Source organism: Bombus pascuorum, chromosome 4, assembly GCF_905332965.1.
Source record: "Bombus pascuorum chromosome 4, iyBomPasc1.1, whole genome shotgun sequence".
Classification (NCBI taxonomy): Eukaryota; Metazoa; Arthropoda; class Insecta; order Hymenoptera; family Apidae; genus Bombus; species Bombus pascuorum.
The window spans coordinates 12,747,496-12,775,453 of record NC_083491.1 but is presented as its reverse complement, the minus strand read 5'-3'; the positions used below and the strand labels follow the sequence as shown (position 1 = coordinate 12,775,453).

The 27,958-nt window shown below is 32.2% G+C and overlaps 1 protein-coding gene across 1 annotated transcript; it reads right to left on the bottom strand.

Annotated features, from left to right (window-relative positions):
• Window positions 1-19,487: 19,487 nt before the first annotated feature.
• On the bottom strand, window positions 19,488-24,214 carry LOC132905913 (glycerate kinase-like). Its single transcript, XM_060957655.1, has 5 exons — window positions 23,329-24,214; window positions 22,172-22,733; window positions 20,884-21,755; window positions 19,959-20,352; window positions 19,488-19,848 (listed from the first exon to the last, which is right to left on the bottom strand). Exons 1-4 carry the CDS (start codon window positions 23,599-23,601, stop codon window positions 20,002-20,004), a joined length of 2,058 nt encoding a protein of 685 aa, XP_060813638.1. The 5' UTR covers window positions 23,602-24,214; the 3' UTR covers window positions 19,488-19,848; window positions 19,959-20,001.
• Window positions 24,215-27,958: the final 3,744 nt, after the last annotated feature.

Below are 27,958 nucleotides of genomic sequence, written 5' to 3'. Positions count from 1 at the left end.
TTTAGTTATTTATAACATCATAAAGTATATTTTTAACAGCGAAACTGGTGATATTGTATGACTTTATGAAGCTGTTATTCTAGCTTTCTCACTAAAACACTTAAATTTAAATAAATTACCTCGGACACCTAATCCTACTTATATGTACATCATAAAATATAATTTTTAGCAATAAAATTAACAAGAATACAATTGATTTTATGAAGTTGCTATTTTGCTCCCTTTCTCTCTCTCTTTCTCTCTTCCTCTCTTTCTCTCTCTCTCTCTCTCTCTCTCGCTCTCTCTCTCTTTCTCTCTTCCTCTTTCTCTCTCTCTCTCTCTCTCGTTCTCGCTCTCGCTCTCTCTTTCTCTCTCTTACTATCTTTATCTCTATCTCTGAAACGCTTAAATTTAAATAAATTATCCGGTATACCTGGAAGCAACAACCACACGGCTGAAAGTATCGTTTTGATAGATAGTCATTAATTTGCAAGGAAACCATAACTCGCGCTTCATCGTAACGATGCATGTTGGATCGTCCAGTAATAACGTGTTTATCAGATGATGATGCGACTGTTAAGCTGAACGCACGCCTCGGGTAATTATGCAGCCTATCAGCGAGGAAGCACGGCTCGGTTAACATCATAGATATCGATGAACCATGCCTCTTCTACCTCGCCCTACTGGCCTCCTACTATACTATACCATAGCCGATCTAGACCACCCAATTATGTGCTCATCTCCGATCCGGGATCCAGGAGACGTACAAATTGATCTGTCTAGGAAGTACTACCAAGTTAGGTTGATAGTTATAGACATTGAGAATAACTGTCGCCCCACTGGATTCTCTCAAATTGTTGCATTTCATTTTGATAAAATGTTCTAAATAAAATAAATTAGTTATATCATAAGTAAAACGCAAATTTATATGGAAATTTATATCTTAGCTTAAGTAAGGAAACAGAATTTAAATAAAAATTTATTTTACTCGTCAAAAGAGTAGAGTACTCTGCTTTACGAATTTTATATATTTTTGTATATTAAACACATTCTGTCCACTTATAGTCATATTTATTGAGTTTCTATTTATTAGTATTTTCTTTTCAATTATATATATATCTTTTTTATTCAATATATTTTTTTGTTTTTCTTTCTGTTGTTTATTCACAAAATAATAAAATAACATTTTTGAATGTGACGATGACATTAAGGATAAACATTGAAAAACAAATTGAAATGGGAAACGATAAACAAATAATTATCGAAAAACCAAATGATTTGCATATCAGATACTCTAGTAATGAGGTTACTCTTAAGTGCTTGATGGAAATTTCAAATGTGACATTATCAGTCGAAGGGGATCATCAATATTTTGCATATCAAAGGATCGTTTGTCTCGTAAAAGCACACGTCCGTCTATAACAACACTACCGTACTTAAAAACCTATTAGATCTGTTTTTATAATCTTGCTCGACACAATGTTTCCATTACTAAAAGAATTTCTCTATTATTACATTTGTATTTTTAACGAATTATATATTTCTTCAGCTGTGTATTTTAATTTCTAAAATGATTTCAATCTTTCTTTTAGCTAAATTACTTATAATTTGAAAATTATACAACTCGAATATTATTATAATCTTTCCAAACAATAAAATAATTGGACAAGGTTTGACAACTCCTCTTGCGGACTGAACTTTTAAAACTCAATCTGAATTAAATGTAATTGAAGACTACAGACGAAAAACATGATAAAAAATTTTGAGATTCAATAATCAATTTTATTATTATCAAAACTGTCTTTTTACTTGAGTGTAACATTAAGTGTGTATGTTTGTATTCTAGTAAACATTTCAAAAGTGACTCTTTAATCTAAAAATTTCACAAATTAATCACCCATTTTCCAGAAACTTATGTTTGCAAATCTAATAAATTGTTCGAGATCAGAACATTAGCAAAAATAAACTTAACATGTTCTTTTCATATACTCTCCAATTATATTGACAATAAACGGTTAAACTCACTGCAGCTTCGATTAATTTTATCTAATTTGTTTCCATCAACAAAGATGCATGTCCAATTCTTTCTTGACAATTGTAGATACACATGAATGTACTTACATGGATATATCGAAATCTAAGATTTTGTCAAAAACTAAGTCTCAGATGCAAACATTATTTTATACATTATCATTCATTTATATACTGTTATTTGCCATACTTATCCATACTTATGTAATAGTTTCAATCACATGTTGTATATTCATTATACACAAAATCAAGCTCAGAACATGACCAGCTAATGACATGCAACTTACTCAAGCTTTCCAGATGAAAAGCAGTTGGTGCGTGCAAAACGACAAGGGTGCGTTGTTTTAGCACACAGGCAACAGAAGGTTTCTATTATAGTCTCCTTTACTAGCGCAAATTCTTGTTCCTCCTCTCTTCATCACCTCTGCAAGACCACGATTGACTCTCTCTCTCTCTCTCTCTCTCTCTCTCTCTCTCTCTCTCTCTCTGTTCATCAAACGTATTCGGTATAATTCTCTCGGTTTATGTTATGCTCGTTTCTTTATCTTTAGTCTTGTCTTCTCTAGCAAAGTACAGCGTTGCCTCTTGCGAACTACAGTCGAGGGCAAAAATAAGTGGATAGATACCTAGTGGAAATAGGTATTAATGAAGCCTAATCAAATTAATATTAGCATTATATACTTAAGTTTTATTTAGTATATATCCTTATACTACATAAGTTATTCAGTAAATAATCGAAATTACATTTTTGTAAAGTCGTGCAATGTGTAAGAACAAGTCGTATTCAGGGACGGATTAAATTCTTTGAAACTCCAGACCAACGAGCTTTAACGAGGAGAGGGTTCAATGATATAAATGTACATAGATAATTGTAATAATTTCTTAAAAGAAATTTAACAATTTATTGCAATAAATGTCACAATTTATTTTGTTATAAATTTCATTTTGTATCCAAGTGATTTTTTTTTTATTTTAACGTCCTTCATATAAACTTTTTAGTAGACATTTTTAAAATGCAGTTTTTCTTTTTTATCTTTATAAAAGTACTCGCACGCTATACTCGTAAAATACGATGTATTCTTCCAAAGTAGCAAGGCCCGGTTCTGTAGCCACTGCCTAGCCCACCTTTTAATCCGCATTTAAAATTTAATAAAACTTTATTGATACCTATTTCCATTACCCCTCCACTTATTTTTGTCCCCGACTGTATGAGTCCGAACTGCTCCATCGTTACCGGTATAGTTTAGTTAAACGCGCCCATTCTCCCACTTCTCCGTATCGTGCCACCTCCTGCCTATCGGACCTAAGTCCACAACATGCAAATTCGGGACGAATTTGCTCGATCTAGCCAATCTTCGTTGTTCAACAAACTACGCCAGCGGCGAAAGACACAGAACACTGTGGTAGACTAGCGCGATCGCGTCAGGATCGACTTAGAATTTCGGGGGTGCATCGGTGAATCAGGCGAATTCGATTAAATCGGATTCGTGTAAACAAGCAGGCTGCACCAACAGTAGGAGAAAGTTCGATGCTCGTGAGCGTGCTCCGTTGAGAAAGAGCGAGCGAATGTATCCTAAGATAGAAGTTTCGGGTCAGAGATATGCCTGACTTCGATAAATTTGTGGCTCAACTTCCCCTTCGAGGAACATCTAATTAAGATTTTGGCTTAACGCATAGCCTCGGTGTACATGTGTTTGCCTAGCTAGAAAATTAATTAGAAACTTTCTTAAAGATCTAACATGAATTTTCGGGGACGAGGTTGTAGATGAGTAATTATTATTTGTTAGTTAACATTATATATGGGACTAATTTGCTAATATTATTATAATATTCCATTTATTTGTCGATATCGTTAACATACAATGACTCGAAATATTGCATAAGTAGGTGGATGAGGTGATTCCTTATATAAAAATAATTCATAATATAGAGTGAGATTCGTTTATTTTTTTTTAGAAAGACGATTTTGGAGATACATTACATATGAAATACAATTTTATACATAGGATATTCGTGATAAAATATCCATTATGTTTCCTCGAATCCAATTGTTCATAAAAGTTACCTAGATATAGCAAAAAGGAATAAGAATTATAGTGTTGCTCAACGAAATGTATTTTAGCCATAAAAGAATAGATGTACGCGAAGAGTGTTTAAAATTTATTTTCTCGAAAGCTAAACCTGGAATATAAAAGTTTTATTCTACTCTTTTGATCCATTTCTGAGCGAGGAATTTTCTTTAGTTCGCTTGTGTAATACTTTTGATTAAATTGTAAAAAGAATATCTTTTTGCTAAATAGTTTACATAATTAATTGACCTATTTCAAATTTTCAAGTTCGGAAGAATATCATGCAAAAGTTATTTCTAGAAATCCAACGATATAGATAATTAATTTCATTAAATAATTTTAGAAGGGAACAGATCAGAAGGTTTTATGAACCATGTAAAGATCTTGAGCGAAAGATTGTCAGTCCATCTGATTAAGTCGAGTGACATTTTTAATTAAATAACGTTTTTGCACAGTGAACAAGATTCGTAGAAGGTTACTAGTGAAATCGCCAAAAGAGCACGATAAGAAAAATAAGTTATTTCACTATTCATTAAAGTTGTAAATTTCTAGTAAGAAATATTTATAGTAAGTTAATTATAATGCTATTTAAACTAAAAAAAATTTCTTTAAAATATGATATGAGAAATATAAAAATAGTTCATGAAATGTAACTGTAATATGTTATCTTCAGTAATTACACCTTTGTATAAGAAATTTTTCATTACATACGAAAAAGTTACAATAAGCTTTAAATTAATTCCTGTTATCTAACGTATCTTGTTAGGCAAAAGGGTTTTCCTTTAATATTCTTTGTAATTTTTAAATTTGCTGAACTATGTAAAGAACTTTTACTACATTTATAAGAAATTTCTTTCGAAGAGAAATTCCAATTTTAAATCTATATTACGTGGTTGATAAAATTTTAAATAATATGATCAATTATTGAGAATCCAATAAACGTCATAAATTATTATCTTTCTTTAAACTAGCATTCTTAAATAACACAGAAAAAGTAGTCCATTGTATCATATGATGTATTATAAAGTAATCGTTCCTCATGAAGTTTATCAATTAACCGCTGCTAATACAGCAGATAATGTTCACAATTGATAATAATTTAAATAGCAGTCATAATGTTTATATAACATAAATGTGCTGCTATAACCATAATAATATAGGATTATTATACTAAGTATATTTCATGTATACTTATCGTGCATCTGATATACAATATTTCTATGCACATGTCCATCTATCTATTGCATTTTCGAATCTAACACATTTTATTCGTATAATTCTTCACATCTTAAATGCACGAATATGCACAGCCATGTATATGATAATCGTAGCTACTGTATTATAATGAATCTAACCAAATGTAAGACCAAATTTAAACATATACAATTACACCAGAGCTATGTCAAGGAGATTCTTAACAAACGAAGCGGATTCATGAAAAGGTTAAGAAAGCTCGGCTTACTTTAGCTAGCAGCATCGAAGGAAGATTCTCAAATATACATAGGTAGACTTCATATCGAATTTCCCTAGCGGACAGCAGAAGCGGTACCAACGATGGGGGTTTGCGTCAAGCGAATAAGAAGCTCCTTTGCAGACGTGTCTTCCAGGTACGCCGACGTTTGTTCGGTTCAAACGTGTATTCTGTAAAACTAAGGTTGGCAAAAGGCTGGCAGAGGGGCGGGAATGATCCGTGCTACGCGATATAGGTCTCTGGCGTGCCTTCGAATTCTCACGGATATAAAAATCTCCTGAAATTCAAATTGCACTGGCATCGTCGCCCGCGACTCCCTTGTGAATGATGTTTTCGCTGGAGAAGCCAACACTAGAGAGATACTTTCCAGTAAATGTGATTCAATAATTTAAGCATGTTGCCGCCAACGGTTTCCATCTGCTTGTTCTATCTTACATAAACAAAATATTTGCACATGGATAGGCAAGGAAATAGTAACGGTCAAATGAATATGAAACATGCAAACAGTGTTATAAATTTGTAGAATTAAGATAAAGTAATGTATGGAATTTTCAAAGTAGAATAATCGACTTTATATTGTTTAAATTTTATAATGTTTCACTTTATTTAAATAGGTAATGTCTAAGTGATGTCGAGATAGAATATGCAAGCGGTCTAAATTTTTTAAATTCCACTAAAATAATGTATAAGATTGTTAAAAGTTACGACAATCAGTTTCCTAGTGTTTAATTTATTTCATATAAGTAATAATGTGTTTATCATCAGTTTATATACTATGTTATTGTTTATATACTATATTATTATATTTCATACTATACATATTTATACTTTATGTTATTATTATATTATTATCATATTATGTTGTAGAGACATCAGTACCTAAAGCTTGATATCGACAGTTACTAATTAGTTTGTTTGTTGTCTACAGCCAATTAAATTTGGTTTGTATTAATGTGGTCATCAAATGGATTGGTTTATCGATACGATTATAAGAAGACACAAATTGAAAATACAGGTATTTCTCAACATAAATATTCCTTGCGTGCAAATCGCTTATCACCGTCGACCTAAATCAGACTGATCAAAAAGTAAAAGAATAAAAAGACGCAAGACTCGATAATTCCTTTAAAATAAAACGTTTCCCTTTATTCATATATTCCTACAATATCCAAAGAAGATACATTCCTCACATATGTAAATATGAAGTTCTCCAGTATTCTGTTATTTTTACAAGACTGATGGACTTAGATCCTACAGATAAAATCGTAAACCGAAGTAAATTTAATTTCTTAGAAACGAGACGATGCACTAAGTGACGAAGTTGAGGGAAGAAACGGGGATAAGCTAGAAATGGTTCGTGGTTGTGGATAATGCCAGTGCAGTCCTCATATATCCTTTGGCTTGTACAGGCGATTTGCCATCGACTTACCGGCCTCTCCCTTCCTTCCTCGACTCCTCGTCGCTATTTCTTTCTTCACTATCTTCTATCTCTATCCAACATCCGACTCCCTATGGGAAGTTCGCGAATCTTCCCGTTTGCAAATCCCTTTCCGTGCCTTGACGGAGCAAGAAATGCAACTCTCCTTAGGGAATTAATTGCGCCGTAAAACGTAGATTCAAATCCGTGCTCGAAAGGAGAAGGAAAGAGCGGAAAGAAAAAAGGAAAAGGAAGAGAAGAGACCGGCGCAACCGAATGAAATAGAAAGAAAGAAGAGAAAGAAATAAGGAGAGAGGAAGAGACGGTTCCTTTTCTTCAGTCGTCCGAAAGGTTCTCCCAAGATGGTTCTCATCTCAGCTGCAATCAGTGTCGTAAATTGCTTGCAATCGCCCCTGCAATTAATTCCGGCTCATCCTCGGGGGATTTATTATTCTCAATAATACCGTAATATTCTTGGGTGGAACGACAGCTCGCCATCTTCGCGGCTCAGTTTCCTCACTGGGCCAACGAGATATCTCTACCCTTTTTATCATTGACGCAGAAAAATGCAGCCCGATGTATTTGAAAAATTTATGGAAATATTAATTTCTTAATGGATATCTTTTGCACCGCACTTCTCCTAGCTTGTGCCTCATATTTCGTTGATGCAGCCGTAAAAAGCATGGCTAATATGAAATTCTTTGGAATAAGGGTGGGATTATCTGCAGCTAGATAAACTTCTCACTCATACGAGCGTATTCTGAAATTTTTACAATATATATCTTGTATTATATATTTCAACTTCCTATAGAATGTTACAAAAAAAAAAAAAAAAAAAAAGAAGAGAGAAATCTAAGATCTTATACGACCTATGAAGAAGTCAATAATGTAACAACGTGGGTCCTAAATTCAATCATTTCAATACGAAACGAAAACTTTTATTTTCATATTTAACACCCTACAATTTTCGTTCGAAACATTTTTCTATTTATACTTTCATTTTAACAATACTTTATTACACATAAAGAAACATTTCGAAAATAATAAAAACATCCTACCCAGAAAATGTACGTTGTCAGAGAAATTGTAGTGCAAGTGACAATAGGATGACGCCAAACATAAAATGGAGATAAAAGTTTAAAGAATGCCTCGTTTCACGCATATAATATGTATCTTAATGTATTTTAATTTACTAAGTTATTATCATAATCAAAGATACGAGGAGCATCGATATCAGAATATTTTCATAAAGAAGGAACTTACACTCTTAAACACACTCTGCAAACTTTTAATTTGTTTCTATACAAACACCAAATTTATTTCACATCGTACGAATGCTGATTTACCTGCAATAAGTTTAAATTTAAAAACGAATGTTTTAAATAAATACTATAATTTAGTACAATTTAATATATTCATGTTAAATTTCATTCATTCTGTCCTATTGAATATAGTTATATCTTTGATATGTACATATCAATACAAGTTATAGTAATTTATTAAAAAAAAAAAAAAATACTAACGTATCAGTCCATTTCAAAAACTATTAAAAAATACAAAAGTTGGGTAAATAAGCGGCTAAAATATAATGCAGAAAAATTTGAATGAAAAGTAACCTAATGATAAGCTTGTATCCCGTATACCGTTCCATCCATTTGCACGTTGGACGAGTTTCCCTTCGCACCAGTTAATTGGTAACAAACAGTCCCAGACTGTTCGCACGTAACTTTGTTTCGCTCAATTTACAGTCGCAATCCAACTACCAGCGAGGGACTGACGCCCGAGTAATTTTCGACTACGGCACGAGGGAGTATCAAGATCCACGCAAACGATCCTCTTTCACTTTTCATTCATAGTTACCCAACAATTTTTGACTTTTATACAAGTGACAAGAGAATGGTACAAATGGATTTGGCGTAAAAACCGAAAGGTGTGAACAAACAAACAGAAAAGAGAAACGAAGACAAGGAAAAAGGAGATTGGGGAACATTCCTTTGCTTTTGCGGAAGGAAAGGAAAGAAGAGAAAGTCGAATCACAAAGTGGCCACCCAGAAGCATGAGGACTCATTCAAACTTTCGTATCAGAGAATTCTTTCGAGATCCTCCGGAATATCTGTGATAAAGTTATAAAGTTTTCGGAAGGGCTCGCCGTCAGCGTCCGCTAAATAACCGCTTACTTCTATGCGACGTCTAACGACCTAACTAAATTCTCTGTTACTTACAGACGAAGGGCGTGACTACTCGTACGATTAATTTCTTCGCGCGGTTAAATAGCACACTAACGAGAATTGCGTTGATGAAAGTAGATTATGGAGCGCGTTTGTAGTAGATCGATGAATATGAAATACTCTGTTTTTCTAAATAAAACATTAATTATATGTATACTAATGTACAGTCAGGGATAAAACTTTCTTCACTTGATATTACTTTACACACGTTTGTGTGTATACCTTTTAACAAATGGAATTTAATCAAGTATTTATTGTATATTGATTAACATCGATACAGAGATATATGAACTAGTTTCCAATGAATTACATGCTCCTCTAGTATCCTCAATGAAATTTTCTCTCCTCTTTGTAAATTCATAAACGCGAATATAACATTGTACGATTTGGTCCAGCAATGTTCCGTCGATTGAATAAAGGATAAAATAAATCATTAAACCGAATGAATACACTTGAAACTCGTTACAGTGTGGAGGAATTTTCTGATGGACATATCGAACAATTCATTACCTGAAAAGTAGAAAATTTCGTTAATCGCATAACGCAGCCATCTGTAAAATTTCAATTACAAATATTTTAAAATTATAATTGAATATTCTTTTATATATATTCCGTTATTGATTATTCAAAATTTTATAGATTCATTGTTTCAAATAATTAATTTCATTTGCTCATATAATTAATAAGCTTAACGAATAATGGATTCTCAATTTTATTTTACATTTTTTATTAAATTTTATATGTATAAAATATCGTTTAACATTTAATAAAAAATTAATAGCGAATAGGTACATATTTTCCACTAGAGATTTCTTTTCAGCTTTTCCATCTGTTTACCTGTTTTATAATACGTACAATGAGATAAATTCTATGACAACGCCTAATAAATACACTTTCTAATGGATTATGCCAAGCAGAGATCTTTAATTTGTCGCCTTTTAGTTGCGTGGAATGTGTTTGGGAACTCAAATGAACGTTTACGAGGAGAAACATCGATTGAGTTCCACTCGCAAAGTCGGCAGACGCGTGAATCTCAATTTGCTTGTTCGTCCCTACGGACATGGTGCCTCTCTGTACATATGCGTCGGCATTTACATAAGGCACCGAATACGCTATATACCTATACGACTATGTGTATGTGTATGATACTTACTTAATTCGTTTTCATAACGGAGTAAATGGAAGCGTATCAAATTGGAAAAATAAATTTCATCCCCTAATTGTATATATAAATACTTACTATACGATGTATACGACGTAAACATTTAACAAAAACACAGTAATACATGTAATAACTAATTACAGAGATAAATAAGAACATCTACATTTGCTAAAAATAAAGTTTTAGTATAGGCGATTTTCTTAATTAACGTGAAAGTAGAAAATGAGGCTTATATTTTTAAAAGTTCTTTAAATATGTGGGCAATGATTAAGTAAATTAATAACATAAATAGTTATGAAATAGCTTATTTTCGAACATTGCATTTTATTATAATTTTCTTTCGGCATGTTGCACTATAGCATTTATGAAAAATATTTAGTCATATATTCTTGGAATCTTATACTGCATCGTCATTAAGAAACACTTCCGCGGTAATGGTTACTTATTATTATCAAATGAATAACGAAATAATCAATCAGAGAGCGCCCACGTAGCATGTACATAATAAAATAAAAAACACATAACTATAAGTGTTTCGTACACGCAACGATAAATAACCCCTATAAAATTCTACTTTTTAATGTAATCTACTAGTACCTCGTTGTGTTTTGTATTCAAAGATATACATCAGAGTTGTTTGATAGATCTTTCCTTTGTTATAAAAAATAACGCCCCTTACAAAATTATGAGATTTATAGAAAGATAAATTTCACAAATAAAAGATTGTTACACGAATAATCATGAAAATAGAAGATACAAAATTTTTGTTACACGAAAATATTTACACAGAAATACGTATTTTTACTTAGAAGCGATCACTTCGCTAATAACAATTGGCGATATCTTCTTTGCATGAACAATTTTTCGCGTTCGAAAAACACACGGGTAATGCTCCAGTTTCTTTCGAACGCGTAATTTCCGCGATCAATAACGTTCAAAATTTTTCAGTCAGTTCTATACCTTCATTTTTGTTCGGTTTGAGAAGAGTCATTAAAATGGTACGAGCGAGGGTGGAATGTTGGTATTCGTTCGCAAGCCGTGGATTGGGTCACGTCACGAAAGGTCTGTCGTCACGGCATGGCTAATTAATCAAGCTTTTATAGCCGTCGTCAAGTTGAACCAACATTTCTAGTTTCTCTTGTCTATCTTTGTACGTTGTTCGTCGACACACAATTACTTAATTATTCATATCATTATTAACGCGATTAAATATTTAAACGCCACCGCGTTTTTCCGCTTTAACTTACTTTTTATGGCGTGAATTTACAATTTAATAAAATTTTCTAACATTTCATTAAACACATTCTGCCCCTAATTATTGCTAGATGTCGTAATTCAGAAGTTGAATTCTCGTTAAAGTAGTAATTTTGAATTTTTTTATAATTTTTTATATATAATAAAATGTAATTTCTTTCATCTCGCAGTATAAAGCATAGAATTGACGTCTATGGAACGACTAATGTTTCTCCAAATATAGATTTTAAAATATTCAACCTGCGATAATTAAGAAATACTATAAAAATAAGGATAAAGCGAGAAATATTGTATCACGCAATTATTATCTGTTAACACGCGTGCGTATTTTCTTTTATTCTGGTACAAGTAGTTTTCGAGAGAACGAGGCAGTAAATCATAAAATGGCGAAGCTGATGAAACGCATTTCGAAATGTGACCCTAGGGAATAAGCGAGACGCCGTATACCATGAGATCAATACTTCCAATATATTACAACAGTGAATTGCGGAGCACTTATATATAAACTTTTATTTATTTTTCAATGGAATTCCTTGATGACTTTCTACAACTTCCAATATATCTAAACCCATTATTGGGAAATGAAATAAATTACTTGACGTACATTGTAAATTTCATAATTCAAAAGTTATATTTTGATTCATTATATATAGAAATATATTTCTTAGGGATTTATGCGTACGAATATTTATATTTCAATATTAATTTTGATATGACACATATGATAAGAATAAAAGATTCTCCGCCATAGAAAAATATGAACATAACGTGTTTTATGTTCGATATGAAACAGGCAAACAGAGCAATTGTTAAGCCGAAGATCCAGAGCAGGCATACAGCGCAACGTGATGTAAAAAAGTTTTAACTCACCTGTATTATAAGATGACTTCACACTTTATCCATAGAAAACTCAAAGAACATGAAAAATATAAATTCCGTTATTTTTTAAATGAAATTGAGCTATAATACAAAATTTCTTCTAGGCTCAACTCTTTGATCATTCCAATTAATTCAATCTTCAAAACTGTAGATTTATGATATATATATATGCGCAAGCTCATGAAAGTATTTGAATTCAAATATATTATATGTGATATATATATATATTTTTTGAAATTTCATTAACACTGTTACAATTTTCGACTTTCATGATTGTATTGGCAAAGTTTGTAACCAATGTAAAAATATATAGAAATTGCGAGATATATTTAATACAAGTATATATGTTGCAGAAATCATACAAGTATTTAAGCAATTAATTATCCATTATACTAAGAAACCTCAATATTCAATATTCATATTTAACACTTATAATATAATTAAGATGGCAGTAGTTTATGATGTATACTAATTTTTTACTAGTTATATGTTCCCAATAAATATCTTATAATTTCTATATACATTTTCCAATTGCTTTGAAATTACTTTCAAATTGTACCAATAAAATAACATGTGCGCGGTAATAATCAAATTATAAAATATTTTATATAACGCATATCGTACAGACAAGTCCCAATATTTTCACAAACCATCGTAATTTGACAAGTATCAAAAAGAAATGAGAAAACCTACATTCGAATACCCTCGATCGTGTAAAATCGAGCCAATGAAGATCTAACATTTCACACTGTATATTGTAACGTGGTATAATACAGTGTATTTGATCTCGATCCGGCTTAGATCAGTAATACACGAAACAGTTTCGACTGAGTCAATATATCATCCTCTATCTATAAAGTCGTAGAACTATTCAAGGGAAAAAACGAGCGATTTTCGCGCTACGCGTACACCTATTCGAACGGCGCACCGAAAGCGTTTTTATCGTTTCAAGCATTTCTTCATTCTACTATCCCCAGTGGAAGTGTGTGCTCGACAGGCAATTCGTGAATGGTTTCAAAACGGTTCCTTTTGATTGCAATATGTGGAGATATATGCCTCTAATCGTTTTTATTTGACATTTTTTAAAAGTTCCATACTAATCATACATTCGGTTAATAAAATTCAGACATTTGTAAAAATTTATTTATATTTTAAATGTTTAATCCTACTGCGATCGTCGAATTGTAGCATGTATAGTTACATATATATATATACTATATATATACTATTTATATTTTACTATATGTTATATATATATATATAGTAACATATATATGTTATACCTATAGTGCTCAATCTCAACTTTGTTTTAATCGCACAAGAGGCTTACGACGACTTAAAAAAATGTTTAGCCTAAATTTAACAGCGAGAAATAGAATAGCGAACTGAATAGCGAGAAATCACATATATCAATAACGACTCTTTCATATATTGCTCAAGCTTAAGTTTTCTAACGGTAGAGAAACACTATTCAGTCAAAGCTGACGCGTAGAACACGATAGAATTAAAATACGCGTGAAAATATGCTCGAACTTACACTAAGTTTACGGGCGTTTCTTATATACCTATCTCTACGAGCACCTGTTCAATTGGCGGGTAAAAGAAAATACGCATTTTCTTTAAAAAATTGATTTATTCAAATTAAGTCTAAACTGAACAATATTAGGCTTGACGTTTAAATAAATTATTAATAAGTACAGTCTTTTTTTAATTATCGCGGGAATGATAACAATAATATTAACGGTATAGGGTAATCATATTTATTGAACACATTTTTTAGTACATTTAGACTCGGTTTTAGTGCAATCTTTTATATGCTCCATTATGTGTCTATCAATTATCAATTCGAAAGCACTAGTTACACAACCCGACATAATGTTTCTCTTAGCATAGCCAGTAGGCCCTGCGATATCCTTGAATATCATACGAACGGACGTTCTACCCCTAGTTCCGCCTGCTTTTACTTTTATCCACTGTGTCCCGTCAATTGCAATTTCAATTTCACTCATTACATTTTGGGATGTGCTTGGAATTCTCGTTCTTTCACCCTCTGAGTCAGAACTAGCAAGAATACGCATCCTTTTCTTGTTACGACTACTTTCAAGAAGTTTTCCTCTTCACTATCCAAAAATCCTTTTATCTCTCCACATCCAATGTATTCAGAACTTTCACTGTCAGCTTCGCTTTGGCCTAATTCATACTGATCTTCATCCTCAAAACACTCTTCATTGATGTTGACAATTTTGTTCAATATCTTATTATATCTCCTGGATTTACTCGTGATTGCTAGAAAAGGGGGATTGGTCAAAATAAGAAAATATTGTGCCCAAATTCAATTACCCTATTGTAAATACTGTAGCGGCACTCGACAGTAAACTTTCCAACGATTTCTGTCCTGTGGCTTGCTACACAAAGACCCTATTCTTCGGATAAGATGATTGCCAGATGTGGATACATCCTCACAGAATATTTTCAGCTAGCCTAAGGACCCGCTATAAATCTTAGGATTTATTTAGTTAAGGTTCTCCAAAGGGACAAATAGTCTTTCTCTTAACAGTCCCTAAATCTATCACCTACTACAGGAAAATACGAGAAATCTGCTTTTCTCACGTACGATGCTTCCCGCTAGCAACTTTCTATCAAGGGCGGTTAGTATCCTTTTCCAACACCAACACAAAATTAGCCAATTAACAGCGACGTCCATTTCCCTCACTTTCCGAACCAAGGCTTTCCTCAACGAATCCGATGATCTCGCATCCGTAGACACACCCCATCATAGTTTTCCTCCGCACCATCATCGTGACGGAAAGTTACGTTAGACATCAGTCCGAGTCAATAGTTGGTAGTTTGCAGTAATAATTGATCAGAGTTCCTCGACACTTTAGCAATCATCATCCGAACTTGCATCGCGTATCAAAACGCACCGACCAAAAGTCGAACTTGTAATCGCGAATCGCAAACCGGTAATAGTAATCGCGAGTTCTACGCAAAGTGTACATATAGAGTATATGATAATAAATATATATTGTTAAATATACTCAAGTGTTTCTTCAGCGCCTATTACGACCACCTCAATACTTACAATAAACGGAGACAATAGTGAGAAATATCTACAATAACTGAAACTTTTGCACACTGTCTTTGAAAAATAGATTGTTTATGAAATCAGCTAGCCCGTCAATTTGGCAGGTTTCGTAGAGATGGGTATACTACATACAGATTTCACAAAAATTAGAAAGCCTAGGAAAAAATAATTGTGTGTATAAATTCTTTAGATGAAATGATTAATTTGCGATGCAAAATGGTTAAAATTAATGCTATGGTTTTTGGGGTATTTCCTTTCGAAGTTCGAAAACCGTCAAATTGACGGATCCCGTAAACCTAGTGTTAAAAGTTGAGATTACAGATTTAAGAAAGAAGAACGGCTTGCAGTACTGCATGTCATAAAGAGTGGCATAGCCCTGCGCAGTTGTTTTAACGTTTATATCGATTTCCTGAGAACGAACGCATTAACGGCAAACCGCGAACTCCTAGTCTCTAAGGAGGAATGTGGCTACTATGCTCTGGTAACGCAAACCCCTCGATTGTATTCCTCTCTGTCTGATACCAAGTCCGTTTACCAGTTGCCTGCGTCCATCCCTCTCACGTATCTTTCTGTTCACTTTGGTCTCTTGCACTTCATCGAGGTTCCGCGGCTCCTAAATTTCCTACCCTTTAGTAATAATATATTTGTCCCATGGGTGTCGCTGAGCAAGCCCTCGCCCTCCTAAGACCTTGAACGCAACCATTATCTTATATATAACCAAGCTTCCTTCCTGGCCATTTTAGGACCATCCAACCCACGCTATATCTCAAGCTACGCTTATTCTTTCAAGATTCCACATCCGGAAATAAACTTTACCCTCGGTGCACGCACACATTAATTATGACACTATTCTTTAAGATTAGATAAAACGCAAGAGAAATAAAGCAGCAGAATGTTTCACTAAGGTCCATAGGGAAAAATGTGAAAGCGATTTTAAAGTTCGATAATCAATTCCACTGTTACTAAAATTGTATTTTTAATTGGTTGTGTCATTGCATGCGACAAGATTAATAAATTTTTAGATTGATAAATCTCACTGTGTCATTAGATGGAAGGGTTCTAATACGATACGATTAAGAAAACTTGCTGGATTCGAAGATGCAAATTTTTTAAGATTATTCGATAAGTTGAGGAAATTTTATGGAAAACAAATATATAATTATTAAGACAAGAATATTTTAATACGATTCTTTAAAGTTTCAAGGGATTGGGAAAGTATATGTTTACCTCGAAAATCTAACAAAGAGACAATTTAGGTAAGATTTTAGTTACTAACCGATAACCTATTGGATTTTAAAACTTCTTCCATATAAAAAAATGTTCTCGCGCGCTCTCCATACGTTATATAGACTGTACCGTACAATGATTAAACCGGGGATGTTTATGCATTTATAGAAAGTTCAAAGGTGTAAGAATATACACAATGCACAAAATTCACGAAAATATATAAAATATCTAAAGTACGATAGTTGATATGATATTTAATAAATATTACAAACTTCTGCATAGGTTTCATTTTTTTTGTCGTGTTCGTAAAAGCATGAAATTGCATAATCATTCGTCATAGTCTAATGATAATGTAATAAATATCATCATTCGAAATAAAAATGTGTATGAATATTTTAAAAAAGATTTAATTTTTTTAGAATGAAATTAAAGTATTAACGTACCGTCGCGATATAATTTTCAATTCAATTATATTATCATTTTATAATATAATTTTCAGCTAACATTGTTTATACCCCTTTGACATTTAAAAAGACATGAAATCTGAAATAAATCGACAACTTTATGCTTTTCAAGTGTACATAGAGAAAGCAGCGCAATTTAGACAAATATGTAGAGTAATGTAGTTGTTTCCAAACACGAAACTATGTGATCGTTAGTGAATACTGCGAATTCTGTAAATTGCTCTCTCAAATTATGCAGATTTCGTGTACTTTCATGCTCTCCAAAATCTACAGTATTTACTTACACTTTCGGCTCTTTAACATCTATCTTTATATACATATATACCGAACCAGATTTTATTTTAAATCTGTTCTCGTACAATTAACATTTGAGAAAAATTGCATTGAACTGTACAACAAACGTCTTTTTCAATTCTAAATTTTTTTCATTTGTATTACAGTAAACAATTTCATCGAAAAATTTGTTCTTTTACAAGATTTCTAACTCGTAGTTAAGTAGAAAAATATAGAGATCTAAAAAATGTTGCTCCGATTCATTTCAAAATGATTTCACTAACGAGGGACCCTACTAGAAATTTCCTATTATAGTAATTATTTCCTAATTATAGTAATTATTTCCTACTATAGTGATTGCTATGATTGATCGATTACACCCTATATCTTGTAGACAATCATAAACAATCTTGTAATCATATCGCGACGCTACATCACACATTCGTCCGGTGAAAACATTATATGATGAGTTACAAGTTATGTGCTTGTACAGCTACTCCAATCGATAGTCTCCCACACTATCCTACTAACATGATTTTAAGCTGGTAACTCATCTAGTCGATCCTTTTACAGGTATTACCACTTTTTCTTCGCAATCAATTCTCTTTAACTTCAAAGACGCAAATATTGACTAAGAGTTATCAAGTCCTTCAAGTTATCATCAGTAGGTATTGTAGAACCAGTGGAACCTATTGGGTTTTCTGTTAAATATTTTGCACTTAAATCTGCATTAACAACTCCTTTGGTAATTACTTTTCCGCCTTATAAAAATTAAAACACAGATTCCGCTCCAACATTTTGCTATATTATTAAGAAAGATTATTAAATCTAGATATAACAACAATCAATTTATATCAAAATACACCGTCGGATCGTTCAATTAGGCTTTACATTGTAGTAAGATGTAATTTGCAATTTGAGTATTTCCTCAAGAACTGCCCTGAGGTTAATAGCAAATCTGATACTCAACATTTGATACTCAAAATAACTATCGAATGTTCTGTGAAATATTAATCATACAATTATTTCCACTAATAATAGTAGGCGTAGTTGCGATATTTATCTTACATCGCCATCTTCATCGAAATATTATTCCAAATGTCTTCAATTCTAATCGTCATAAGCAACTATAAATTTTATCATAATTGACTTTGTACTTTTAATAGTGTATAAATGTTCGTTGAAAAGTAAGCATCTTGAATATGATATATTTCTAATTTTAGCAAAAAGTAACGTTAAGAAGATTGTGTTGAAAATTACCACACTGTGCAGGCGTCGTTGAGCTAGTCGAGTTCATTCCTGAGGCTTTGTTAAACGGGATTGGTACCGAACCCATGGGACACGCTGGCCTCGAAGATCTCTATTATGTCAAAGCGGGACGAAATGAGCTTCTTGGGACTTTCCTTCGATTCATTCCACTTCGAAAAACCGGCCGGTCAATAGAAATCATTTCGCTTTGGTCGTGCTAACAACTTTATAACTGGGATTTCCTCTCTTATGGCTTAATTCAAGTTTCGAAAATTTCCATATGATAGGGAAATTTTTCCATACGGTTATTTTAGCGAACAAATTAACACAAAATTATAGAGTCCATGGAAAAGAAAGTTTACGTTGATATCCTCTATAATATTTTATATAGCGCAGATATTTTGATGTATGAACACCATTTTGAGCCTATTGAAATATAAAACTGTGCAAAAGCCAAAAAGAAGAAATATGCTTTCGAATCCATTATAACAAAACTATTCGTTCCATTGAAATGTATTTTACTATGAATAAAACATAGGATAGACTATTGAAAAAAGATATTAGTTTTATGTATACATTTAAACACGAGAGAAGAGAGCAGCGTTATTTCACCTGTGTCGTGATAGGCATAACATCCTAGCGCTAGTAATTTTTGTAGTAACACTAACAGAATATTAAAAACTGACCACTACCATTAAAATAATTTTTAAAACAGTACCAATTTTTACTATTTTTATTCTATAAAATATAATTTTTTTTTTTTTCTAAAGTCAATTACGTAGGTACAACGGAATATCGTTTCTGATATATAGTGATTACTGATGATGGTTCAGAATATTGTAAAATATTGTACGTTTATTCTTCTATAATAACCACTATTTTTCACATTACTTTCAATCACGTCATATTCGATTCATTGTAGAAAATTGTTCGAAACATTTTACTTGACAATATCGTTTCCAATCGACTGAATTGTTTCGAGGACTCCTTGGTTCTGTATTTTTCGATATTAATTCCATGATTAATTCCACGACCATTAACTTACAAGTAGCGTACCCAGACTGTTCAACAAATATTTCATTACAAAAGATATTATGTACATTGTAATGAATATAAATGTAAATACTGCTAAATATATATTTTTTTAAGTAGTTAAGCAATCTATACTTACAATAAATATAAAGTTATAATGAACTTTCTGAAGATATAAAAAGTCAAGAATCTTGTTTTCGTTGATCAAGACGGCAACAATATTGAAATTTCGAATGCGCCTCGGCTGACAACGATTGATAAACTGGACATTCCATATCAGCGCACACCTTTTCTTGATGTCCATGACAAATGCCGTCGCAGATACATTGGAAGCGAGCGATTCGTATGATATGAAGATCTCCAACGTTTGTGAATGTATAATAATTTCCAGTTTTTAATTCTAATAATTCGTCTTCACCGTTAATACTTAAGAAGAATAAATTCGTATTGTTTTCAGATAAAACACGACCAGGTAGAATTGCGGCGTATTTGTTTTTTACACCTTTCAGTTCCAGCATTTCTTTTTGTGCATCCTGTAAAGAAATAGTGGAAATTAATTTGTCATATGTGGAAAATGTTTTAAAACTTCCAAATTATTAAGCATTTTCTTCAAGATGATACTATAAACAAGAAAATGTAAACTCTTCTTAATACATGAAATTGAAATCGATCTCAACTCATATTCGACCAAAGATTATGTATTTAGCTCTATATTTACACAAAACGAACACGAAATAAGTAATCTAAATTTTAATACTGTATTCTTTCTTCTGAATCAACAGAGGTTGTAGATCAACGTAAATGCTTAATGCTTAATTAAATAGTAAATTTAAAAAACAAGACCAAGTGCTTATTAACGAATATTAACGATACTAGTCGTGTATGACATTAAAACTTCGTTGTTTTGAAATATTAAATTAATTAACAATTGGCTACATTGTCCTTGTGATATAAATCCACTGATATCTAAAACATTTAAGTTATATATTTTAAAATCCTCCATGTCGAATATCGACATAAATCTCAAACTTTAAACTATGTGATATATAAAACAAGAAATTTACCGCTATTTTACTTTCGAAGCGTCTCTCCTCCTTAAGTTTCCACCACTTCGTGTACGCGCTTTGATACATACTTTGTGCTTTCTCAAATTCTGGATAAACATTGGTGGCCAAGCTGTTATATCCAAACGCGCCAACTGCTTCAGTATTACCATCTTTCCCGTAGGAGCTGCCACCCAAGAACCAAACAGTGTACTCTCTTAAAATTGGATACTGCTGCGTACGCAAATACCAATATAACGAGAAATATAGCGCTAACTCCTGATTTGGTCCACCTTGTCCAGGTTTGGAGCAAAGATTAACAGTTGGTCGCCCTCCCAACAGAAGACACATTCCCAAACCCCATTTATCTTTCGCAGGGAATATTTCCTGCACCTTTTCATCGGTTAGAGGACATATAGGACTGTCTCTCATCTCTAGGAACATCTCCAATTTATTAATTTTTCCCTCAACAGCCAAAATCATCAACGATGTCATTTTAACATATTCACGAGCGAATTCTTGGATATCCCCTAAACAGGTTGAATTCAGTTTCACTGGAAACAAGCCTTTCTTGAACGCTTCCGTAGCCATACACTCCATGGCGTCTGCGTTACAGGCTATCACGTATCTATGAACAAACTTGTAATGTTTATCCGCGTCCAATTGCTTGTCAGCGGCCATCGTCCATGGAACTGTTTCTTCTATCAAGTCTCGCACGCTTAAGGATATTCTATCCAAAAGTTTGTATTTTTCTAGCACGGCGTGAGCTTTCTCGCCTTTTGGATCATATACACATGGTCCACCTGAGAGTTGGGACATCGGTTCGGCAGAAACATCTGACGTGATTAGAGTTATAACTCTCGCTGGATAGGCCATCCGGGCTAAGTCGCCTCCTAAAATTATTGCAATTATTTTTGCGTATATATATTTATATATGTATTGAAATTATCTTTATAAATTGTGTATGATGTTTCGAGAATATTTTTATTAAATGTTTCTGCGTTTGATTGAAGAATGAGAAGATAGTTTAGATATACATTGGGCACATTTTCAGACATTTCTTTCTTCTTTCAGAGCTTCTTAGTTAGGAAGATATTTAACAGTTAGATGTTTAAAATTTTGGAATTTCCATGCTATTATCTACTGCATATATATTTTATTCTAGAATTAACACTAATAAATATACATTTAATTCTACAATTGATATTAAAATGAATATTAATCTTTATGTAACTATGATCATAGAAATATGAATTTGCGTAGATCTTCGCTGTCATAAACAATAGATAAGTTTCTTTATTTTTCTTGCCTCTAATCGCAGAAAGCTTGTTTCTCACGGTATTTATCTCTTCCGGAGTAGCGTTTGCAGCTTTCAATCTGTTCAATACTCTGAGCTTGTCCCTCAACGTGATAGTTTCTCGCGGCAGACAAAGAAGATCGTCGATCCCTTGCGAGAGCATGACAATCAGCAAATCTTTTTTCTTCAATTTCTTACAATAATTTAGAATTCTTCTAGTTTCTGTCACGGACTTTTCGTCTGGTTGCCCATCAGTTCCAGCTTCGACGTACGAAATACGACTATCTAAGGGAGGGAACGCTTCCGGATAACTCCACATCATGAAAATTGATTTTCGTGGCACCACCATCCAACCTTTCTTCAAGTGTTTGCCTACGACTCGTTCGAACGCCGCACTCATCGTCACCGCTTCTTTTCCCCAACCAACCATATGTAAATTATTTTTCAATCTATATCTAACGCCTTTGATCGACAAAATTGATCGGCCGTCGTATTTTATTTTCTCTGGTATTATCATGGACGTGTATACACACCTTATACCAGTCTCAGCGATTTGGCTTAAGTCATCACGAATCTGTAACGAGACAAACATAACTTTTCTTCGCAGTATTATAATTATCGTTAAAATTTTATACGCAAGCCGATTTCATGAACTTTTATTCGGTGTAATAATATTACTGCTTCTATCGATTTATACTTTTTGTAGATAATACATTTTTCCATTACTAACTATGTACATCGAAGATATTTTCGTCTATTTTAATGTATAAATATAATAAATGAGCGCTGCGTAAACTAGGATATTTTCTGTGAGAAAATTCAAAATTCATTACGGCATATTTGACGGAATATTTCATAGCAAGAAGATAAATATATGTGAAGGTTCGTTAAAAGGTTGGGATAATAATAATTATAAAATCTTACAGGCGCGTTCCTGTCGAATTTTTTATTCAACCCTCGTTTGATTATATTCATATTTATATTCATTATTCTCAATTATATCCTATGGATATTACTGAAATCAAGGTAATCCTCTCAATGTAAAAATATCTTGATAAAAAAAATAATACTTTTTAATTATCAGCATTACGATACAATATTATGATACAACATTAAAAGTGATATAAGTTTCGAAGAAATAAAAATTTATAATGCAATACGCTCAAAACCTGTAACATAATCTTTTCACTTCCTGTTTTCTGGGCATCTCTGATCGCTTTCTGTTCCTCCCTTTCCCTTTTATCAGTACGTGCGTTTTGTATGGCTATTTTATTATTTCTTCTTCTTTCCAACGAAAGTTTAACTTCGTCTATTATTGTTTGTCTCTTCGCTTGTATTTTTGCGATTCTCTTGGCTCTTTCCTCCTCTAAAACCGGATCGATGTATGTTGGCCTTCGTTTTCTTGTTTTTCGGTACTTTGGAGCTTTCTGTCTGGTAGCCATATTTATTGCAAAACACTATTACATTACAGCCTAATTTTATCGTGTCTACATTTTAGTGATATTACATTTTTGATGAATTTTAGAAGTGTGATTAGGTTATTGTATCCATCTTTGCACCGATGTTTAGTGAACTCAGCTATTATTTCTGAATAAAATCAACAAATTTTAACTATCGATAAAAAATCATCATAGACCAAATACTCGGTTCTTTTTCGTACCTCTGATCTCATGTCACATGCGACGTTATCGATTCAGTAGAATAAGAATAGACGTCTTGATGTAACATTAGTCGGAACCTTACGTCTCGGATTCTGAAATACCGACGTAGTAGAAAACAAGAATGTTCCTTACCGGCGTATAGAGGGCAAGGTAACCCTCAAAACGTGGACACGAAAAAGCATTGAATATCGCGTCTATTCCTTACCTTGTTGCTAATTTACCACATGGTGTTATCTACAAACGGTAAGTCGCATGCTTGCTGTTTTTCCAGTTACCAACCGTTTCATTTCCTGTTTTCTAGTAGAACATTTTGAAGGAGGTCCAGGCGCATTCCTGTTAAGCGTTAGATAAGTCACCGTGAGGTTTTAGTCGGTAATAGTCCGACACTACCCCGCCGCTTTTTTAGGAAGCGAAAAATTATACAGTGACAAGCATACGAACAAGAGAATTTCTTGTACTACATTGAATTTAATTTAGTTTGTAATTACTACTTGAAATAAAACTTTAAAGGCCGTCTTATATTATCTACAACGCTTCAAACTTTGTAAATCCTATTACAAAAAAAGAAAAAAGAATAAAAGTAAAAAAGAAACATTTCAAATATGAAATATTACGTAATAACGTAAAGTAGTAAATGCGAGTAACTTTTTGCCCGTTTATACGCTCGCCACTTTATGTCTGTTCTATTCTCCCTCCACATTCTAAGCATTGTTATCACGAGACAAAGATTTATGAGACGTAACTATGATACGTAACAGTACAATTCGTTCAAATCAAGTTACTCATTTGCATGTTTCACGTTAATATTAGTACGAAGTACACTGATCTTATAAGTCTATTATATCTTCAATAAGTTATTACTAGTAAACTATTATAAATTAATAAACTGTAACTTTTGAAATCAACGTATCCGTGGCATATTGATCGAAATTGTACATTTAAATTCATCTATATCAATTATAGATAATATATTTTCAATGTATTTTCTAATTTAAATTATTAAACAGTCTTCATTATTATGTTCAATAAACAATATGTACAAATATCTAATCCACTATTTACAAAGTAGTTGAATCATATTGCTATTACTTGAAATATTATAATTTATATGATACCAACCACTTGCACAAATTGCGAATTCGGTGCAATTTTATGGAACCTAATATTTTCGAATTACTTGAAGATGTTTAAAAGTTGAAAGTTTTCCACGTATTTCCCTCTTATAGATTGCTTCTACATACTATCGTATAGTTCACTAACATGAAATTTATCGGTAACTGACTGACAGAAATAAATATAATTAACTAACGAAGTTAATGTAAAGCAGTTGTGTTTTCGTAATATCTGAAAAGGTCGGATTAATAGACACTCGTTTCGATGATTAATGGAATAAAGACTACCACTAGATTCAACTAAGATCAACTAGCAATGTCAAGCGGAAAATTGCTGGCATTCATCTTAAGAAATCACTCGGGTGATATTTCAATGAACAGGAATTGTGGGTCAGTTTTCTCAGTAGTAATATTCGTTGGCAATAGGCGGTGCAGCTTCGGAAAACTCGACTAAATCGTCCCTGACTCTGAACAAAAACTTACATCACTCGTTACGTCTGTTAATGGGCTAATTCGCTAACGTAACAGCGTATTAAAACTGCGCAAACCTATTACCCGAGTATAAGTTAGGTGAAACGAATGGCGAAATCAAAGTTTTTTCTAAAATTGAATACAAGTAAGTTTTTTATTATTATTAGTTAATTTGTACTTTACAATTTGTCCAGCTGGACATTTGGTAAATTTTTCAATTTAATTATTAAATAACATATGGATTGTTAAATAACTTAATTGCTAAATAACATGTGGATGACCACCCCCACTGGGATACCATTATGTGTAAGTTGAGACGCAGTAACTAAAAGTATCTATTAAAAAGATTTTAAGAAACGATTATCTATCTACTTTTAATAAATATAATATTTAAATAGATATATATCGCAGTTAATGGATTTCCAATAAAATAAGCGACGATTTTTATTTCAAATAAAATTTATTTCGATTATTTTCAAATATTTCCTTCGTTGTAAAATCGATGATAATTATTAATATATTCTTTAAACTATTGCTTAATTATCAGCTAATAATTCGAAACATTTCAGAATTTTTTTTTATTTGGAAAGGACAAAAATTATGAACACTTTCTTCGTTTATGAGCTAAAGTAAAGATTGGCCGCTTGTTGCCTTTAAATGCCAAGCATCTCAAAGCACAGCCTTGTTCTTTTATTCATACTCATTCGTTGCGTTTATTTTTTTTCCGGATTGATCGTGAATTGAGTTTAAGTAATTCCATAGATGAAAACTTGCCACGTATTCGTTCGTATCGAGTTTATAGATTCGTATGTGTCAGTATTAACAACATTGAGACACATCAATCTTTGTTATTTGATGACTGAAAACTTCATTAAGTAATTGTCCCAATTCTCAATCCATAAAAATCCAATCTTACTCGTACGTATTATTTGTTATTTTTTTGTATATATTCTCAGCATGAGTCATTCAGTGATTCGATGTAATGATGTAGCACTTGAGTGTACGAGTTGAAGAATAAACGTTTTATAAAGTGCCCTGTACGCCAGCTGCACTTCCACGTGTTAATATGAAGCATAAAGACCCACGTGTTAATATGAAAACACAAATTTAAAAAAGAATCAGAGCAAAATTTAAGATAAAATGTAGAAACGATATGTCTTTATAAAATCGACATTTTATTAAGACATATATATATATATATATATATATATATAAATGGTCGATTTTATAAAGACATATATATATACATATATCTAAAAATCTGAAGTGAATGCAGTAGGCATCTAACGATAGAGATTGAACCTTAACTAAATCAGAGCCGACAGAAACTAGTTAGAATCGAAGTAGTAGCAAGGCGTTCAATAAAACAAAATTATTCGTCAAGTAGAATTAAATTGAACGTTTATAATGGACTAATGATTACTATTAATGTTATTAATTGTAATAACAGTTATCGTGATTGAGTAAATGATTTTAGTTTGTTTTTGCTTGAATCTATATGCGTGTTCGAATTTATGTGAATTAAAGCAAATTAATGAAAAACCATCCAATTTTATTGTACTAAGTAAATAAAATAAGAGTTTAATATAAATTAAATAGAAAATTATGTTTCTCTTAATTTCAGTATCGTATGAAAAATATAGTGTGTAGAAAAATGTTACGTTACTTATATACGTAAAAATGTCAACATAAATAAGAGAACCTTTATCTTTATCCTAAACCAAATTGTTCTAAGAAATTAGCGGAGGAACGTTGTAACTTATCTTTTTAACGAATGCACATAAAAATCTATGTTACTAAGCGAATAGAACTCGAAAGAACTGCACCAGGCGTTCGGCAATTTACTAATGCTTTCAACTAACCGACTGAAAAGTATTTGAAAATTCAATGAATTTAAACTGCTAAGCTTCATCGAATCGCTATATTTGCAAAGTAAAACAAGCAGAATGACTACAATCACGAAAATCTCTTTTTAATCAAAACTGTACGCTAACTGTAACCTTTATTATTTGTGTTTCAAAGTACGTGTAAATATTGCAAAAACATAAGTGCAAAATATCACTGAAAGAGACTTTGTAGTTTGTTTATACAAAAATACCAAAGAAATCGTAAAATAGAATTGGCTCTAAGACAAGAGCGTATGCTACTGTGCAAATATCCTAAAATAAATTATACATTAGTAGGTTGAAACACCAGACTATGCAGATTGAAACGAAGTTTCAAATGATTATAATCAAATACCATTACTATTGAAAAACATAATATTAAATAAAATTATTGTATCATACAAGACCATTGTATTTATTATATTATGCAATATTTCATATTTGCATTAATTCAAAAATTAATGTACAAACAGAACGACGCGCTGTCCATTTCTTTTTGGATAATAATCATTTTCTAAAATATTCGATTAAAGAAATATTATCCTTTATTGTTATACAATAATTCCATATAATATCATATTTAAAAATGAACCACCTGTTCCGTTTAAAAATAAACATGCATATTCAATTTAGATTAAATTACCAAACGGATATAACCCAATCTTTGTA

Bases quoted from the DNA above. Each gene is read 5' to 3' on its own strand.
- LOC132905913 (XM_060957655.1), bottom strand. From the start codon at position 23,601: ATGGCTACCAGACAGAAAGCTCCAAAGTACCGAAAAACAAGAAAACGA. The intron at 21,756-22,171 runs GCAAGAAAAATA...CAATAATTTTAG, and splicing joins CAAGCTTTCTGCGATTAGAG to GAGGCGACTTAGCCCGGATG. The intron at 20,353-20,883 runs GTAAATTTCTTG...ATTTCTTTACAG, and splicing joins GCTTCGAAAGTAAAATAGCG to GATGCACAAAAAGAAATGCT.